Source organism: Perissodus microlepis, chromosome 22, assembly GCF_051167445.1.
Source record: "Perissodus microlepis isolate ML-2025 ecotype Zambia chromosome 22, ASM5116744v1, whole genome shotgun sequence".
Lineage (NCBI taxonomy): Eukaryota > Metazoa > Chordata > Actinopteri > Cichliformes > Cichlidae > Perissodus > Perissodus microlepis.
Window position 1 is genome coordinate 33,580,623 of NC_140481.1, and position 19,640 is coordinate 33,600,262.

A 19,640-nucleotide genomic window follows, 5' to 3' on the forward strand; every position below is an offset into this window, starting at 1 on the left:
TTTTATGTGTGTTATTTTATCAGGTGGCAAAATGTCCCAGTGCAGTCAGAGGGGAGGAGCCAGGGCCAAAGGTGAGGCACATCAAGCACAGAATAATAATTTTAATCTGAGGATAAAACGCAGGTACTGAGGCTGAAAGAAGGTCAACAATGACTCAAGTGAGATTAAACAATGCTGCTGTATGTCCACCAGGAGAGACTGGACAGTATAGATGGAAAACCAATATGCCAGCAGTTTATCTCAGTTAACGAGAGGAGCAGGCATGTGTTTGGCTCCTTCACATAGTGGACGTTGAGTTGTTGTGTGGGACACCAGTAGCTGTAACAGTAGTTCATGTTTAGAATAGAAAATCCCAGCTCACTGACTTGATCGGGCAGTAGTGCCTAAACTGTTGCATAATGTTGCTGAGAGATCTTTTACTCTGTGGTCATCTTAGATGAGTAGTTTTATGGACAAAAACCAGCAGGTCATTCAGTGTTCCCTTAGTGCTGATGTATAAGACATGTTGGTGTACTATAACTGAAGTAATGTTGTTAAGTCCTTAAAGTCATATTCTTTTATTGTCATGACTGTATTTGAAGCTATTTTTATTTTTGTATGATACCTGATTTATATGGAATATGGCTGAAGTAAACTAAAGTATAAAATACTAAAGTAATTTAACATTATATAACTCACATATAAAACTATGAATTGTAATTTTAAATGGTTTAAAAGCACGTAGAATAGCATATGTAGGGTAGTATATTTCTCCTTTTTTTTTTAAAGAAGCAAAGACAAAAAGGGAAAATAAGAAACAGGGCAGAGTTCAGTGGTTGAATCATCCGTCCCCACCAACGCCAAAACCAAATCTACGCCCTTGCGCTCACTACATGCTTTATACACTTTTCTCAGACATACATGAACATTTTCACACTTTTCTCTTTTGTTTAAACTCTCGTAAAGTTCAACCCATCATAGAAACATAAGTCCAGTATTATAAAACGAAACCGTGCAAAACGTTTCGTGGGCAGATTTATATAAATTCGACAAGCTAAACGCATTCTGTGCTGTACAGCAGCGCTCCCCAACCTTTTTTGCACCACGGACCAGTTTAATGTCAGACAGTATTTTCACGGACCGGCCTTTAAGGTGTCGCAGATAAATACGACAAAATAAGATGATACAAACAAAGACAAAAACGGTGGTATTTTGTAAATATAATAATAAACGCGAATTCACTGTGTAATTGTGTAACTTTATGAGCAGCGTCCTCCTGAAATGCGCCAACAACGTCCTCCTATGTGGTGCTCTCTGGTAACGCGTAAATAGTTCTTTCAAAATAAGACACACGACCACAACACGGGAAAAGACCCAGGGAACCCGACTCAGCGGACCGGTACTGGTCCGTGGCCCTGTTGGGGACCGCTGGTGTACAGGAGACACTGTACTAGGTTGATGGACAATGGTCTACAACAATCAGAACGCACAACACAATGTACTGAAAAAAAATTTATTTGAATTGGGACAGCCTTCGTCGCATTGCTGTGACATTACGTCACAGCAATGCGCCTTAAAATGCGGCCTTTAAGGCTGCAGACCCTGAATTGGGACACAGCCATTAAATACAAGAGGTGGACGGAGCTAAGAGGAAACAGCTGGGAGACACGGCTGACGAGACAGGGAGAGCACAAAGCTGCACGCACAGACATAAGGCACAGACCTACAAAGTAAAACAGGAAGTACACGACAGACAGAGATCCAGACGAGACACAGAACTTAACAGACGCAGACTCATGAGCAGACAAAATAACACCATGGACAGACAGAGGGAGCACAGAGAAGAGGGAGCACAGAATAAACACCGGGAGACCAAATAACAAAACCTAAAAACTAGAACTCAGGAAGTACTGCCAAACCAGGAAGCTGAAATACTAGGACAGAACCAAAACAGAGTCATACTTTGTAATAAAATCAAAAGAAAAAGTACAAAACCAAAAACACTGGCTCACCGACCCAGGACCGTGAGGTCCCACAGGACGACAATCACACGACATAAATCGATAAAACCTGTAAGCCAATCAAACGCACATGTAACGTTTGCAGTTTGACACAAAGTGATATTTTTGTTTCTCCTGTTTGTCACATTTTCGCTGCACTCTCGCTTCGTTGGGATGAATTAAGCTTAATTTAGAAAACCAGATTAAACATTTTCCTCAAAATGAGTTCAAAAACATGTTTGTGTAACTCACTGTGTGCCGTTCTGGTTTTCAAATGTACGCTGTTTAAAAAGAAATGTGTGAGTGCGTGTGTGAGTGTGTCAGCAGACATGGTGGTCCACAGTGATGATGATGGGGAGGAGGAGGATAACCTCTGAGCCTGTGTCATTAGAGGAAGCAGCTCTGAGCTCAGGTTCACCTCATGTCTGGAGCTGGAGCTCTGGCGCCCTCTAGTGCTCACCAGCTGTTACAAGAACCTTCGTCTGTGGGCAGCAGGCTGTGAGGGTGGAGAAAACAAACACGCCTACGGCTGCTTGTAAAATGTTAGATATTATAAACGCTTCATAACATGCTTAACAGCATAATAAATAATACTGAAAAAACTGTTCTGATTAAACCGGATGTCAAAGGAGCTTGCAAAGAAAAGCGTCTGGACTTCTTTAAGTTACTTGAAGACGTTTCACCTCTCATCCGAGAAGCTTCTTCAGTTCTAAGGTCAAATGGTGGAGAGTCCCAGATATAAACCTAGTGGGAGTATCCCCCCACAGAGGGACAAAAGGACCCCCTGATGATCCTCTAATCGCCTGAGCCAAGGTGTGAAACTGGGTGTGGGTCCCAATCAGCCAGAGTTTCGGGTGTGTTCATTGTGAAACCTGGCCCCACCTTATCATGCGAATTCCTGAGGTCAGATGGCCCAGGATGTGAGTGGGCGTTAAGGCGTCTGGGAAGGGATCTCAAAACTGGATTATAGATGGCAGAGAGTTGGTGTCGTAAACCCCCGCCTCTGTTCAAAGATGGTCGCTCACAGTGGACATAGATGGCTTCTTTCACTCCTCTTTCAAACCATCTGTCCTCTCTGTCCAAAATGTGAACATTGGCATCCTCGAAAGAGTGTCCTTTATCCTTAAGATGCAGATGGACTGCTGAGTCTTGTCCTGTGGAGGTGGCTCTTCTGTGTTGTGCCATGCGCTTGTGAAGTGGCTGTTTGGTCTCTCCAATGTAGAGGTCTGGGCATTTCTCGCTGCACTGTACAGCAAACACCACATTGTTAAGTCTGTGTTTTGGCGTTTTGTCTTTCGGGTGAACCAGTTTTTGTCTGAGCGTGTTGCTGGGTCTGAAATGCACCGGGATGTCATGCTTGGAGAAAACTCTCCTAAGTTTTTCTGATACACCGGCTACATAGGGGATGACAATGTTGTTGCGTCTGTCCTTCTTATCCTCCCTCGCTGGTGTCTGGTCTTCTTTTCTGTGCCTCTTTGCTGACTTTAAGAACGCCCATTTAGGATAGCCGCACGTTTTGAGTGCTTCCTTTACATGTGTGTGTTCCTTCTTTTTTCCTTCAGGCTTAGAGGGAACATGTTCTGCCCGGTGGTGTAGGGTCCTAATTACTCCAAGTTTGTGTTCCAAAGGGTGATGGGAGTCAAAGAGGAGGTACTGGTCCGTGTGTGTGGGCTTCCGGTAAACTTCGATGTTGAGTTTGCCGTTCTCTTCAATGTGCACAGCGCAGTCCAGGAAAGGCAAACAGTTGTCCTTTGTGTCTTCCCTGGTGAACTTGATGTTTTTATCCACAGCGTTAATGTGCGCAGTGAAGGATTCCACTTCTTGTGTCTTGATTTTGACCCAGGTGTCGTCCACATATCTGTACCAGTGGCTGGGTACTCTTCCTTTGAAAGAGCCAAGAGCCTTCCTTTCCACTTCCTCCATGTAAAGGTTGGCTACAATAGGTGACACGGGGGAGCCCATGGCACAGCCATGTTTTTGTCTGTAAAAGCCTTCGTTGTATTTGAAATATGTAGTGGTGAGGCAGAGGTCTAACAGTGTGCAAATCTGATCGGGTGTGAAGTTGGTCCTGTCCTCCAAGGAGCTGTCTTCTTGTAGTCGTTTTCTGACAGTCTCCACGGCCTCCGTGGTGGGTATGCAAGTGAAGAGAGAGACTACATCAAAGGACACCATGGTTTCATCTGGGTCCAGGGTAAGTTTCTGGACCTTGTCAGTGAAGTCGGTGGAGTTCTTGATGTGGTGTGGGGTGTTCCCCACAAGGGGAGCAAGGATGGTAGCAAGGTGTTTAGCAATGTTATAAGTGGCTGAGTTTATGCTACTGACTATGGGTCTGAGTGGGACAGCTTCCTTGTGGATTTTAGGAAGTCCGTAGATGCAGGGTATGGCATCCCCTGGGTAAAGGCGGTGATATGTAAGGCGGTCAATACATATCACCGCCTTTACCCAGGGGATGCCATACCCTGCATCTACGGACTTCCTAAAATCCACAAGGAAGCTGTCCCACTCAGACCCATAGTCAGTAGCATAAACTCAGCCACTTATAACATTGCTAAACACCTTGCTACCATCCTTGCTCCCCTTGTGGGGAACACCCCACACCACATCAAGAACTCCACCGACTTCACTGACAAGGTCCAGAAACTTACCCTGGACCCAGATGAAACCATGGTGTCCTTTGATGTAGTCTCTCTCTTCACTTGCATACCCACCACGGAGGCCGTGGAGACTGTCAGAAAACGACTACAAGAAGACAGCTCCTTGGAGGACAGGACCAACTTCACACCCGATCAGATTTGCACACTGTTAGACCTCTGCCTCACCACTACATATTTCAAATACAACGAAGGCTTTTACAGACAAAAACATGGCTGTGCCATGGGCTCCCCCGTGTCACCTATTGTAGCCAACCTTTACATGGAGGAAGTGGAAAGGAAGGCTCTTGGCTCTTTCAAAGGAAGAGTACCCAGCCACTGGTACAGATATGTGGACGACACCTGGGTCAAAATCAAGACACAAGAAGTGGAATCCTTCACTGCGCACATTAACGCTGTGGATAAAAACATCAAGTTCACCAGGGAAGACACAAAGGACAACTGTTTGCCTTTCCTGGACTGCGCTGTGCACATTGAAGAGAACGGCAAACTCAACATCGAAGTTTACCGGAAGCCCACACACACGGACCAGTACCTCCTCTTTGACTCCCATCACCCTTTGGAACACAAACTTGGAGTAATTAGGACCCTACACCACCGGGCAGAACATGTTCCCTCTAAGCCTGAAGGAAAAAAGAAGGAACACACACATGTAAAGGAAGCACTCAAAACGTGCGGCTATCCTAAATGGGCGTTCTTAAAGTCAGCAAAGAGGCACAGAAAAGAAGACCAGACACCAGCGAGGGAGGATAAGAAGGACAGACGCAACAACATTGTCATCCCCTATGTAGCCGGTGTATCAGAAAAACTTAGGAGAGTTTTCTCCAAGCATGACATCCCGGTGCATTTCAGACCCAGCAACACGCTCAGACAAAAACTGGTTCACCCGAAAGACAAAACGCCAAAACACAGACTTAACAATGTGGTGTATGCTGTACAGTGCAGCGAGAAATGCCCAGACCTCTACATTGGAGAGACCAAACAGCCACTTCACAAGCGCATGGCACAACACAGAAGAGCCACCTCCACAGGACAAGACTCAGCAGTCCATCTGCATCTTAAGGATAAAGGACACTCTTTCGAGGATGCCAATGTTCACATTTTGGACAGAGAGGACAGATGGTTTGAAAGAGGAGTGAAAGAAGCCATCTATGTCCACTGTGAGCGACCATCTTTGAACAGAGGCGGGGGTTTACGACACCAACTCTCTGCCATCTATAATCCAGTTTTGAGATCCCTTCCCAGACGCCTTAACGCCCACTCACATCCTGGGCCATCTGACCTCAGGAATTCGCATGATAAGGTGGGGCCAGGTTTCACAATGAACACACCCGAAACTCTGGCTGATTGGGACCCACACCCGCTTTCACACCTTGGCTCAGGCGATTAGAGGATCATCAGGGGGTCCTTTTGTCCCTCTGTGGGGGGATACTCCCACTAGGTTTATATCTGGGACTCTCCACCATTTGACCTTAGAACTGAAGAAGCTTCTCGGATGAGAGGTGAAACGTCTTCAAGTAACTTAAAGAAGTCCAGACGCTTTTCTTTGCAAGCTCCTTTGACTACGATGACCTGGATGACTGAGAACCTTCACAGACATTAAACCGGATGCAAAGCATACAGAAATACTCGTGTATCTCTGGGGCAGTGACCCCTGACCTCTGTCTTTTTTTTACTGAAGCCATGCAGAGTGTTACCTTCATGTTGTGCAGGGAATGGGAGGAAATTCTGTGCTTTTTAATTGCTTTTCCAGCACTTTAATCCCTCAAACCTGTAAACGTAACGCACTTTTCTCTGTTTCTCATATATATGACCCTTGGTTATGTTGGAGTACATATTTTTAAAAGTTTATTCTTCAGCCACCACCCTGCCATGAATCTCGGGATAGGCTAGACCTCAAAGTATACAGCTAACCTGCAGAGCTGCCAAGTAACAAAGTACAAATACTTCTGGACTGTACTAAAGTACAATTTTCAGGTATCTGTGATTCAGTGTTTTTTTTTCTGACCACTTTTTACTTTTACTCGCTACATGTTTACACAAACACATTTCTATGAGCTGAACAAACATCAGCAAACACACAAACTGTGTGTGTGCAGTTTGTCTGACAGTGTGCTGCAGCTAAAGTCCGGCTGCTGATTTGACAGGGAGAGAAAAGACAGAGAGCTACGTTCACTCAGAGATGGAGACAGATGATAAAGAAGGAGAGAGCTTAGAGTTAAAGGACGGACTGAAACGAACTGAGACAGACTGACTGTGTTATTTAAAGACTGCATGAGAATCCTCTGCAGGTCAGCGCAGGATAACAGGTGAGTTTGCTGCACTGTGATTGGTTTACAGTAAAGACCAGTGTGTGACTGGTGCACAGTGGCTGTGGGTTCATGGTCACAGTTAGCTTACAGAGATTCATGTACTGAACTTCATACCAGCTTTAAAGTGTCTGATATAAAGACAGCATCAGCAGTGTCAGTGTAGAGGATGGAATCAGCCAGGACAGCTCAGGAGACATCTGCTCACATCTGGATGAATCCAGGTGTGTACATGCACAGAGAGCAGCAGGTCAGCTGATCACAGCCTGCACACTAAGAACATCTACTGGTCCCACTGTACCTGAATTGGGACACACCCTTTGTTGGCTGGATTTACGTACTGCAGGGACACAAACATGTCCTTAAAATGTCTTTTTGAGCTCAGACTCCACTTTATAATATTCTGTGTGCAGCTGGAAAACACCACTTGCACTGTGCCCCACAATCTTTATTTGTCACTGGTATTTAGCTAATGAGTAATCCCAAGGTTGCCTTTCACCTAACTGCTGACACGGGTTGCAACATAGCTGGCATCAGTGCTGCCAGACTTAAGCATTCCCAACCCCCGCCCGCTTCCTCTGACACACATAGGGTCTTGGGTGGGGTGCCACATAGGCCACAGTTGGAAGGCCTTTGGCTTTGCTGGCTGTGCTGTGCAGCCACCCGTCCCTCCTTTTTAATTATAAAGTAGTATTTACAGACCACCACATACAGGACCCTGGGGGACAGGTGCGTTACCCAGAGGTTGGTGGCTCACGTCCACCAACGCATGCACCCTGTAGGGCATGTTTAACACAGACAAGCAGGGCGGGGAGCAGGCAGGTCTTTCTACACCCCTGTTTCCTGCACCCTACCTGAGCCCGGGCTGTGTGTGTCTGTATGGTCAGCACTTCCTGTTCCAACACACAGTGGTGGTTTTATGAACCTTATCGGTGTAGTCAGTTTAATTAAAAAAAACAACAACATCAACAACATCTTATTTCATCTTGACGTGCATCATTCAAAGCACATTTTCTGTTGATTAACTCACTGATTCTATTCACTTTATTCACTCACTGTCTTTACTGTTTCGCTAGCTTAGCTTAGCTTGTAGCCGACTCGCTAGCACCATGGCTACTTCACCTGTCCCTCCTGCACTTTCCTGCTCATTGTGTCAGATGTTTAGTTACTCCTACGCCTCCTTTAGCCGTAATGATACTTGTAATAATAGATTAATAAATTAGATTATAGAATAATAATAATATAGAATAATAACAGATTAGATCATAGAATTGAATCAGAATTGAATCATATCTGTTATTAATCTCTGTCTCTCTTCCACAGCATGTCTTTATCCTGTCTTCCTTCTCTCACCCCAACCAATCACAGCAGATGGCCCCGCCCCTCCCTGAGCCTGGTTCTGCCGGAGGTTTCTTCCTGTTAAAAGGGAGTTTTTCCTTCCCACTGTCGCCAAAGTGCTTGCTCATAGGGGGTCATATGATTGTTGGGTTTTTCTCTGTATCTATTATTGTACGATCTACTGTACAATATAAAGCGCCTTGAGGCGACTGTTGTTGTGATTTGGCGCTGTATAAATAAAATTGAATTGAATTAATAATGTAGCCTATTTGCAGCTCTGGAGGCCAGGAGACTCGGCTTCGCACCCTTGAAAAACCCGCAGCTAGCCAGGCCCCTGCAGTCGATGCAGCCAAAGGTAGTTAGCTCTTGTTAAAATGTATTTTTATTTCTATTTTTATGTTTTACCCTGAGGAATTTGGGGGGGGGGGGGGGGGGGGGTCTGCCAATAGACATTATCATGGTAATGTACTGGATCTGAGGCTCACTACAAAAAACAACTACAAAAATCTTAGTGTTAGGGAAAGTTGTCTCTCCCCTCTGTCTTACTCTCGCTACCTCTAAAGGGCAGACACCACCCTAGGATGGTTGCCATGGTGATGTGAGAAGCGACGTCTACACATAGGGGATGTGTGAAACGTGAGCCACATATCCGACCTAAATGCTTCCCCCCAACTTTTTGACCAATCACATTAACATTGTTTTACCACACACAATAAAAATGATTACTGTTGGGTGTGGCAGCCTGAGCCAGAGAGATGGAGCTCCATGGCGCCATGTAAATTTGATTTGCAATTCCAGGCGTTTTGATAATACGTTTTGAAAACGTACAATTTTAGCAGACCTAAAACAAACTAAAACACAGCAAAGAAACAACTTAAACATAAAAAATCACACAGAACAACACAGCATCCTCAACAGCACCAAAGAGTAAAACCGTGAAATGTTGATTTAATGTAAAACATTACTGATCGTGTTATTCACACGTAGCATACATGCTGCTCATAACTGCTAATTTACTTTACACTTTTTTCAGTTTTATTGATACAGCACCAAATCACAACAACAGTCGCCTGAACGCGCTCATATTGTGAGGTAGACCCTGCAATAATACAACAACTAAAAACCCAAGAATCATAAGACCCCCTATTGTGAGGGTATCTGGGTCTAGTGACCCAGTGGGTTTGATTTTGTTTGTTTAATTCTGAGACTTTGTGTTTCTATTATTTAGTTTCTGTATTTCTTGCTCCCTAAGTTCTTTAGTATCTCCTGACTTCCAGTCTTAGGTTTTGTTTATATGCCTTCTCTGTGTTCAGTGTTATGTCTTTTTCATGTGTCTGTCTCAGTGTCAGGTTCATGTTGCTGTGTTATGTTTCCTGTTTTATTTTGATAGTTCCTGTCCTGTGTGCAGTGTGTCTGGGTTTGCTTCCCTTGTCTCGTTAGGTCTGATTTGTCCCAGCTGTGTTTCCCTCCTGTCTCTCGTTCCCTGATTGCTCCCTCTGTGTATTTAAGCCCTGTGTTTTCCTTGGTCTGTGGTGTAATCTCCTCCGTTCTGCACTGTGTTCTGTCTGCTAGCCTGCCTGCATAGTTTATTTGTCTTTTCAATTTAGTTATTTTGGTGTTAAGCAATTAAGCTGTTCTGAGTGCACTTTTCACCTCCTGGAGTCTGCTCTTTGCCTCCACCATTCCTGCCTACTGCACACAGACATGACCCCCTATGAGCAAGCACTTTGGCGACAGTGGGAAGAAAAAAGTCCCTTTAAACAGGAAGAGACCTCCAGCAGAACCAGGCTCAGGGAGGGGCGGGGCCATCTGCTGCGACTGACTGAGGTTAGAGAAGCCAGGATAAAGACATGCTGTGGAAGAGAGACAGAGATTAATAACAGATATGATTCAGTGCAGAGAGGTCTGTTAACACATAGGGAGTGAAGAAGAAACACCCAGTGCATCATGGGAGTCGCCCTGGTTTATCCTGGTCAAAGATGACTCCAAGGTTCCTCACAGTGTTACTGGAGGCCAAGGTAATGCCATCCAGAGTATGAATCTGGTTAGATACCATATTTCTAAGACTTTCAGGGCCGAGTACAATAACCTCAGTTTGATCTGAATGAAGAAGCAGAAAGTTAGCGGCCATCCAGGTCTTTATGTCTTTAAGACATTCCTGCAGTTTAACTCATTGGTGTGTGTTATCTGGCTTCATGGACAGATGGAGCATTTAATGGGATCTAAAGCTGTTCATTGCACCTTTATGCATTAGGTAAAACCCGGACCATAAGTCATCTGGAGCAGTTTTACAAAATTCGGTAAATGTGATGCAGTCCTTCCTCATCATCATCATCATCATCACTGTCTGTGCTGTAGTCGCTGTGACTGACGATGGCAGCAGTGGTGGCAGAGTTCAGGCTGTGTTTAGTGGTATCCCGAGTGCCAGTCTGAGTGTCCTTGATGGCTGCTTAAACAAACCTGAGCGAGATCGATACTCAAACACAGAGGTTGTGAAATCACAGAAAGCCCAGAAACATCTGAACTGTGCGCAGAAAAACCTTTGTGTCCAAACAGTGTAAACCTGCTGGTTTGTCTCTCCTGCAGCTCGTATAAAAGCTGAGTGGCTCAGACTTGGTGACATGTCTGCAGACCATCAGCATTATGAATCTGTGGCTCAGCTGTCGCTTCCATTTCCTGTTTGCAGCGCTGGTTCTCAGCAGCTCGGCTTTGACACCTGAGGAATGCAAACCGCTGGTGACGCCGCTGTCTATGGAAGACCCCTCTGTGGTAAGACTCCTCTGATTGCTGCCTAGGTCTGTGGGGGTGGGCTGTAGAGTTAACAGGTGAACGTGGTGCTGACGTCATTGTTTGCTGTGGAGGTTCAGACTGATTTACAGCTTCATCATTAAATAACTGCACCTTAGTTTCCACTACAGGATGGATAAAATACTTTGGTTATTAAACTGCCTAAAAATGTAGACTACACACTTTTATTTGCACTTTGAAGTAGCTGAGTGAAGCTGTTGGAGAATATTTGGTTTTCACTAACAATGTTTTTTCACCTGTCCCATTTGGTTCTTTTGCATCAGAATTATTGTCTAAAGGCAAAGAAAGATGCCCAACGGATTTACTTTACCAAATGGACCATGCTGTATTGGTCTATTTGATTCACCTTTGCTTTTACTGTTTATTTTATTTTATTTTCACTTGCTAAACATGGGACAGACTTGACTGGGGAAAGAAGAGGGAAGGAAAAACAGCGGGGAAGAGGGACGGGGATAAAGGGCAAAAAACTAAAACCAACAAAATAAGCAGACAAAAAATACATCTATCAATCACCTGGATCACCTGTTGAGAAAGAAAAAAGAGAAAACAAGCAAAGAAAAAGAGCAATACAATAAACAACATCATGATGATCTACGGGAATATAATAGTAAATATGTCTGTGAAGGTTCTCAGTCATCCAGGTCATCATAGTCTAAGGAGCTTGGAAAGAAAAGCGTCTGGACTTCTTTAAGTTACTTGAAGACGTTTCACCTCTCATCTGAGAAGCTTCTTCAGTTCTAAGGTCAAATGGTGGAGAGTCCCAGAATTAAACCCAGTGGGAGTTTCCCCCCCAAAGAGGGACAAAGGACCCCCTGATGATCCTCTAATTACCTGATTAGTGGCTCAGGTGATTATCTGGGACTCCCCGCCATTTGACCTTAGAACTGAAGAAGCTTCTCAGATGAGAGGTGAAACGTCTTCAAGCAACTTAAAGAAGTCCAAACACTTTTCTTTGCAAGCTCCTTTGATAACAGTGAATACTAAATATTGAATATTTAGGGGCGACCGTGGCTCAGGGGGTTGGGAAGCTCATCTGTAACCGGAAGGTTTGATCCCCGGGCTCTCTGTCCTGGTCATTGTGTCCTGGGGAAAGACACTTCACCTGCCGCCTACTGGTGTTGTCCAGAGAGGTCGATGGCGCCGTATGGCAGCCTGGCTTCTGTCAGTCTGCCCCAGGGCAGCTGTGGCTGCAACTGTAGCTGCCTCCACCAGTGTGTGAATGTGAGAGTGAATGAATAGTGGCATTGTGAAGCGCTTTGGGGGTCTCGAAAAGCGCTATATAAATGCAATCCATTATTTTTATGATTATTATTATTATCATTATATTATTGTGCAGCACGTAAGATCGACAGCGCACAGTGTGCTTTGAGGTAGGAGCCAAAAAGGGTGTAGTTTGTGTGTGTGAGCACCCGTGTGTACACCTGTGAGCATGAGCTTCATGTAATGATCTGCTAGAGGGTGTGGGGGGGCCACAGCCCTGTCCTCCAGGGCATGAAGCAGGTATGGAGGAGATCAAAACTCCAGACATCCAGAGGCCCTCAGAACACAAGAGACCAAGGAAGACCAACAGAGGGGCAGCCGCGCCACTGTCCCAGAAAGAGCTGAGGAGAGTCCCAGATGAGGGGTCACTCAGCAGCCGCGGAGCAGAAGCCAGGGGGGGTTGTAGTGACGTTTCCTTTCTCAAGATGGCGCCTGTGTTTGGCTTCGCCGCTTGTGCCGCTAGTACAGCTCGCTGGTATAGTTTTATACTGGCCGCTATTGTCACTTGTAATATTATTTTTACCGTCCTGTGTTTTGATTTTGTCTCTGCCACCAATACTTATGATCGGGGCACGCTGTCGTATATCAAAGACTCAATGGAGAGCTACTCTGACAGCTGGGACAGTTACAGGAAATGTTTCCTTCCACCCTTTGTGTGTTCCTCACCTGAGTGCATGTTTCCGAACATATCGGTGGGATTTAACACGAAGAACAGAAGAAGTAGGGGAACCAGGGTCGGTGTCCAGGTGCGACTGAGAAGCTACCGAAGATTCGCTTCTTGGATGTGGGAAGAATCCCGGTGCCTACGACCAATTCATCTACTGTCACCTGGTGCCGACGCTACACTTCAGTTCCCAGCCCGGAATCTATGGTCTGATGGCCCCATGTTCACTTAGCGTCCCTCGTTCGACCGCCGCTTTGATGGCAGAGGTGATTTACCACTATGGATACTAGCTTCAGCTAGCCCTGAAGTCCCCGCCCGGCGTAACAGGTGTAGAGGTGCGCACAGGTGTTTAATTCGAGTGCCACTGCAGTCAGCTGTTGACTGCACCAACCAAACGTCTTCAATCAGGTTTGCCCTGCTCAACACTCGCTCAGTCACAAACAAATCGTTTATTTTAAACGATCTTTGTATAAAGGAATCTCTCAACGTCATGTGTTTAACTGAGACGTGGCAACAAAACATGGATTATATACATCTGAAGGAAATTTGTTCGACTGGCTGCTCCGTCATCGGAACTCCACGTCTTTCGGGACGTGGCGGAGGTCTCGCTGTTGTGCACCAGGACAGATTCACATGCAGACTGATCAACTCGGATTCTTTTACCTCCTTTGAACTGCAGATGATGAAGGTCGGCTCTTTGCGCACCTTTTATTGTATTTTAATCTACCGACCTCCTGGCCCTGCCGGAGTCTTTTTAACTGAATTTAACGACCTCCTGTCATCCATTATTAAATTAGAGAAGGTGGTAATGTTGGGAGATTTTAACCTTCACATTGATGATGCGTCCTGTAATATGGCTGCTGACTTCATGACTATCACAGAGTCTTTTAATTTTATGCAGCATGTTTCTGGCCCTACACATGTAAAGGGTCACACATTGGACCTTGTTTTCTCCTTGGGATAAATATAAATGACATTCGTGTGGAAGATGTCCATGTGAGTGACCATAGCTGCATATATTTTAACTTGTCGTTTTATTTGGATCCCCCGGCTCCCAAAATAACGATTGAAAGGCGAATCATAAAGCAGAACGCCGCCAAAAGGTTCTCTGCCACGTTCGACGCTGAAATGACTTACAATGATTTGGACTCTCTTGTCTCATCCTTTAATAACCAGTGTAATTCTATTTTAGACATAGTGGCACCTCTGAAAAAAAGTACTGTGCTACGTTTGAAATCTCATCCTTGGTTAAATGAAAACATTCGTAATTTCAGGAGATACTGTCGCAAGCTGGAACGTTTGTGGAAGGCTTCCAAGCTTGAGGTTTATAAGTTACACCTTAAAGAGTCTATCCTCTTGCTAAATGACATGTGGAAAATGCCAGAACAGAGTATTTTTCACACCTCATAGCTTCAAAAAAGAAAGACCCTCAATTCTTGTTTAAAACAATTAAGAGCATCGTTTCTCCTGATGCTCCTTGTGCACCAGTTCACTCAACGTCCGAATGCAGTTTATGAACTATTTCAGAAATAAGGTCACTGCCATCAGGTCTAATATCTTTCCATCATCTTCTCAATATCAAACTTTCAACGTGCTCTCCTCTGATACTTGGTCCTCTTTTACTCCTGTGACATCAGAGGCCTGCTTTGTCATATAAAACAGACTTCAAGCCCCCTTGATGTCCTTCCATCTTCACTTTTCACTAGTGTGTTTGATTCAATTGGCCCCTGTATTGTGGAAATGATAAATACTTCTCTTCATACTGGCTCAGTCCCCAGCTTCTTTAAACAAGCTGTTGTTGAGCCAATATTAAAGAAACCCCAGCTGGATCCATCTCTTCCTAACAGTTATAGGCCAATATCCAAATTGCCTTTTATATCGAAGATTTTAGAAAAAGTAGTAGTAGGACAACTTAACTATTTCCTGGATAAAAATGCTGTTATGGACACTTTCCAGTCTGGTTTTCGTAAATTGCATCCCACTGAAACGGCCTTACTTAGAGTATCCAGTGATATCTTGATGGCAGCAGACTCTGGAGAGGACACAGTGCTGGTCCTGTTGGATCTCAGCTCTGCTTTTGACACTGTAGATCACAGTATCATGATAAACAGACTCGAGAACTTGTTTGGGATTACTGCTGTTGTTTTAAAATGTCATATTTGTCTGAGAGATCTTTTACTGTTTGCATGAATCATGTCACATCAGAATCAACAGTTTTGCCGTGTGGGGTACCTCAGGGATCTGTCCTGGGTCCAATTCTCTTTTTACTTTATGTATTTCCCCTAGGCCAAATTATTAAGCGCTATAAATATATCTCCTATCATCTCTATGCTGACGACATCCAACTATACTGTTCCTTCAAAATGTCTGAGTTTTATAAATTGTCTAATTTAAGTAATTGCCTGACAGAAATCAACAAATGGTTATATGACAATTTTCTCCAACTAAACTCTGATAAAACAAACTCTAATTATTGCTCCAGACCACATGGTCCCAGAAATTAGACAGCATCTTAGACCCTTATGTAAAATCAAGCCTTAGAAATCTCGGTGCCATATTTGACAGCTCGATGTCGCTCGAGCAGCTGGTCCGAAACTGTTTTTATCATTTACAGAATATTCCCAAACTCAGACTAATGGTATCAAAGCTTGAACTTGAGATGATTATTCATGCTTTTATTTCTTCTCGTTTAGACTATTGTAATGGCCTTTTTACTTGTTTTAACAAATCAGCCTTAAATCGTCTTCAGACTGTGCAGAATGCTGCAGCACGTCTCTTAACAGGCACCAAGAGAAGATCGCATATCACTCCAGTCTTGGCCTCCCTTCACTGGTTGCCTGTAAATTTTAGATTTCATTTTAAAATTTTGGTTCTAACCTTTAGGGCCCTACATGGTCAGGCTCCTCAATATTTATCTGACCTGCTGAAACCACATACATCTTCTCGGGCTTTAAGGTCATTAGATCAGAGGCTGCTGGTGGTACCGCGCACTCGTTTTAAAACTCGTGGTGATCGGGCCTTTCAGACTGTGGCACCACGGCTGTGGAATTCTCTCCCACTGTCTCTTCGCTGCACGGACTCCATTGATTCTTTTAAGAAAAAGCTGAAGACATTTTTATTTAGAAAAGCATTTGATTAATTTCTTCTTATGCTGTTTTTATAGTTTTATTGTTTTACATTGTTTTATTTACTGTTATATTGTTTTTATATTCCCATTTCCTGTGTTGTAAAGCACTTTGTGATTTTTATCTGTGAAAAGCGCTATATAAATAAATTTTACTTACTTACTTACTTACGTGCCTGTGAGCTCCGCCGGCAGCCAGCTGCGCCAGAGTGACCGAGCCCCAGGCCGAGAGGCCGAGGGCACCCCACCCCCGAAGGGGCCCGAGCGAGCCCCAGGCTCCAGGCCCCGACAAGCAGCCACCAAGGAGTGAGCCGGTGTGTACCTGGACACCCATCCCCGGACACAAAGAACCACCAACGCACCGATGTCTGAGGGCGTCCGCCACTGGCAGGGGAAGTGGTGGGGGAGATAGGCCTCCATACCTTGGAGGGCCTGAGATGTCCCCAGAGAGGTGGCGTCTGATACCCAACCTGACATATAGACACAGACATACAGGCACACACAGATACAAACATCCATTCCCACCCTCATGCTCTCATATGCAATTACTCAGCACTCACCCAACGTGGAGACAGACATAAAGAGACGCTGTACACACAATCACACTCCCCAAGCGTACTCTAAGAACCGGGTCTAGGTACCCTTGCCCCTGGAGGGGGAAACTGCACCCAGACCCAGGTGGTGTTACCCTTTTCCCTGCGGTGGGGAGAAGCAGACCGCCCCGACTCCACAGCAGCAGGGAGGCCCCACACTCCAGACCCCAGTCGGACGGCCAACTCCTCCTCCTCCCAGCCCCCCCGCTCCAGCAGGTCGCAGAGAACGGGGGTGTGAGAAGACTCCAAACCTCCCTCCGCCCGCTCATATGTAGTGTTGATGCATGTGTGGTCTAAGGTGCATTTAAACCCAGGAGGGCATGGAGCTACCTGCCAGAGAGCAGCAGGTAAGCGCACAGCCCCTCCTGATAGCCCTCAATGTCTACGTGTATTTAAAATTGAGAGGTGGGCAACGACGCCAGGGGGGAGGTGTACACCCTGAAGGTCTTCTGGATGATGTGTAGCATGCCCACCCCCAAGGTCCTATATGTATGTGTTATGAGAGTGTGAGTAATGTGAATGTCTGAGTTGTGAGATAAAATTGAGGCTCCACAAAAATGGAACTCAGCATTGTTAATTTCATGTTTGATCATCCTGAGTGACTGAAGCACATTTGAAACAACAGGAGTCGAGCCTTAAAACCCCAAAAATGTGAATAGTATCAAAAGGCTAAAAGTAAAATTACATAAAATCCACCCATCCATTCTCTTCCACTTCCATTATAAGTCAGGGTCGCAGGGAGACTGACGTCTATCTCCATTATCACAGGAAGCAAAGCAGGCACACCTGGACAGGTGTCCAGCCTGTGGCAGGGCTAACACAGAGAAGTGTGTGGACGGAGAAAACATGCAAACAGGAAGAACCCAGCCAGATGGGAGATTCCAGATCTCCTTGCTGTGAGGACACAGTGCTAACCACTGTGTGCAGACAGCGCCCTCTCCTGTCTTATTTAGTTATTGTCAGTAATAGTGATTGTCGATTGATTATTATTATTGTTGATTATGATTAGTGACTTTTTGACTGGTCAGTGAGATTCAAACAGGGATCTGTTTTCTTCAGGTGTGACAGCTTCCTGTTGGGTCAGGAAGAACAGGATATGAAGCGCTGTCATGTTTTTGGTTTATTTAATAAAACTCATGTAGCAGGCAGTGTGTCAGCTGACTAGGCCACTTCCTTGTCTGTGCAGATGTATGGCAGGGTGAACTTCCTGCTGGGCTACACCAGTCACGACGTCTACAAAGCTTTGCTGAACCTGACCGACAGCTCCTGGGTGAAGATCGGCGCCTCACCAGGGCGCTCTGGGGAGGTCGTCATGTTGCAGGAAAACAGGATGTGAGCTCATCACATGCATCAACATCTGTTACCATTAAGCCCATCCATCCTGCACCAGAGGGTAGCAGGGGACAGCAGAGGGCAACTGGGGAGACAGAGGGCAGCAGACGGTAACAACACAACAGGGGGCAGCAGGGGGTAATAAGAGGCAACGGAGGGAAGCAAATGGTAACGGGGCATAACAGAGGTCAGCAGGGGGCAGCAGGCAACAGACAGTAACTGAGGGCAAGAGAGTTTCTGAAGTGGGCGTGAGTTTATTCTTTCTCTCTGATGTTCTCAGGAATGGAACCTGCATGACTTCAACGACGAACGTAACCTTTGAAGGAAACACTGCCACGGTGGAAAGTACGCAACCCACTCGACCTGACACACTACAGAGACGTTCCAACATAAAAGCTGCGACGTTTTGATGATTCTTTTTCCTGTTCTGTCTCATTTTAGATTAACTTTTTCATTTGTTTCCAGTAATATTGTTTCTTCCATCACTCATATTTTCTCTGAAATCGGTTTATTCAAACAGCTTGATATTTTTCTGTTCTTTTCTCTTCTATTTAAGGTCATTCTAGGGGATTTTTAGCTGCTTTTTTTTAGATGATTGTACATTCATCCCCAGGTTTTTGTGTCATTTTCCTGCATATCTTCTAAGTCATTTTCAGTTAAACTCTTTGTGTCTGATTTAATTGTCTGTTTTAATATTAGATTGTGTATTTGTCTCTTTTGTAAATTGATCTCTGGCGTTTTCCTACGTGAGGTTTTTAGTCCTCGAGGTGAAGTTGGACTTCCTGTTTCAGAAGATCATGTTGTTATTACATGAAATGTTTCTGTTCCCAGTGGCCAACTCCACGTCTTCGTTCTACTTGCTGCCGAGCTGTGACGGCTGCCTCGTCTTCGTGATAAACAGCACGGCTAGAAACACCAAACATCTGCTTAAATTACTGAAGATCGATATAGATGCCAGCGATGACATCGTTGCTCATTCCCTTTATCTTCTGGGTAGGACGAAAATTAGCCACAGAAGTTAAAATTCTCATTTAAAATCCAAAATGTTCCATTTGAGTGTTTTTGTTTGCAGGCAAAGAGTCAACCCTGAAGGAGCCGGAGCTGGAACACTTCAAGCAGCAGGCAACATGCTTGGGCTTCTCCGGAGACCCGGACTTCATCTACAACCCAGAGAAAAGTGCTTCACTTTAACTGTTTGCACCAGAATCTGAGAAATCAGTCTGAGGTGAATCAGGTGATGTGACTGTCTGTTTCTCTCTGCAGGTTTCTGTGCTGAAGGTGAAGGTATCAAGGTTCCCATTTAGAGAAACCACCTACCATCAGAAACCAAGACTTCACCTGAGAAAGTAAAGAGATCAAAAACATGTGTGTCTGCATCTTTTATTCTGGGCTTTTTAATGTAACATGGTTTAAAACCAAAGGTCTGCAGACTGCGATTACAAACACTGGTTTCTGCAGACGAGCAAACAGAGCTGTAATCATGGCCTCAGTCTTGGCACAGAGGCTATTTTTGGTGAAGCAGCCTTTCCAGGGCTGAGTGACACGTGCTTGGGATTACAGCAATGACTCTAATATCGCTAAA

The 19,640-nt window shown here is 45.0% G+C and overlaps 1 protein-coding gene across 1 annotated transcript; it reads left to right on the forward strand.

The window, feature by feature from the left end:
- The first annotated feature begins 10,888 nt into the window (after positions 1 to 10,888).
- Positions 10,889 to 19,423, forward strand: LOC146363629 (uncharacterized). The gene is made up of 6 exons (XM_084918804.1): positions 10,889 to 11,046; positions 17,913 to 18,058; positions 18,339 to 18,403; positions 18,890 to 19,051; positions 19,131 to 19,235; positions 19,322 to 19,423. The coding sequence occupies exons 1-6, from the start codon at positions 10,921 to 10,923 to the stop codon at positions 19,360 to 19,362; spliced, it is 645 nt and encodes a 214-aa protein (XP_084774930.1). The 5' UTR covers positions 10,889 to 10,920; the 3' UTR covers positions 19,363 to 19,423.
- Positions 19,424 to 19,640: the final 217 nt, after the last annotated feature.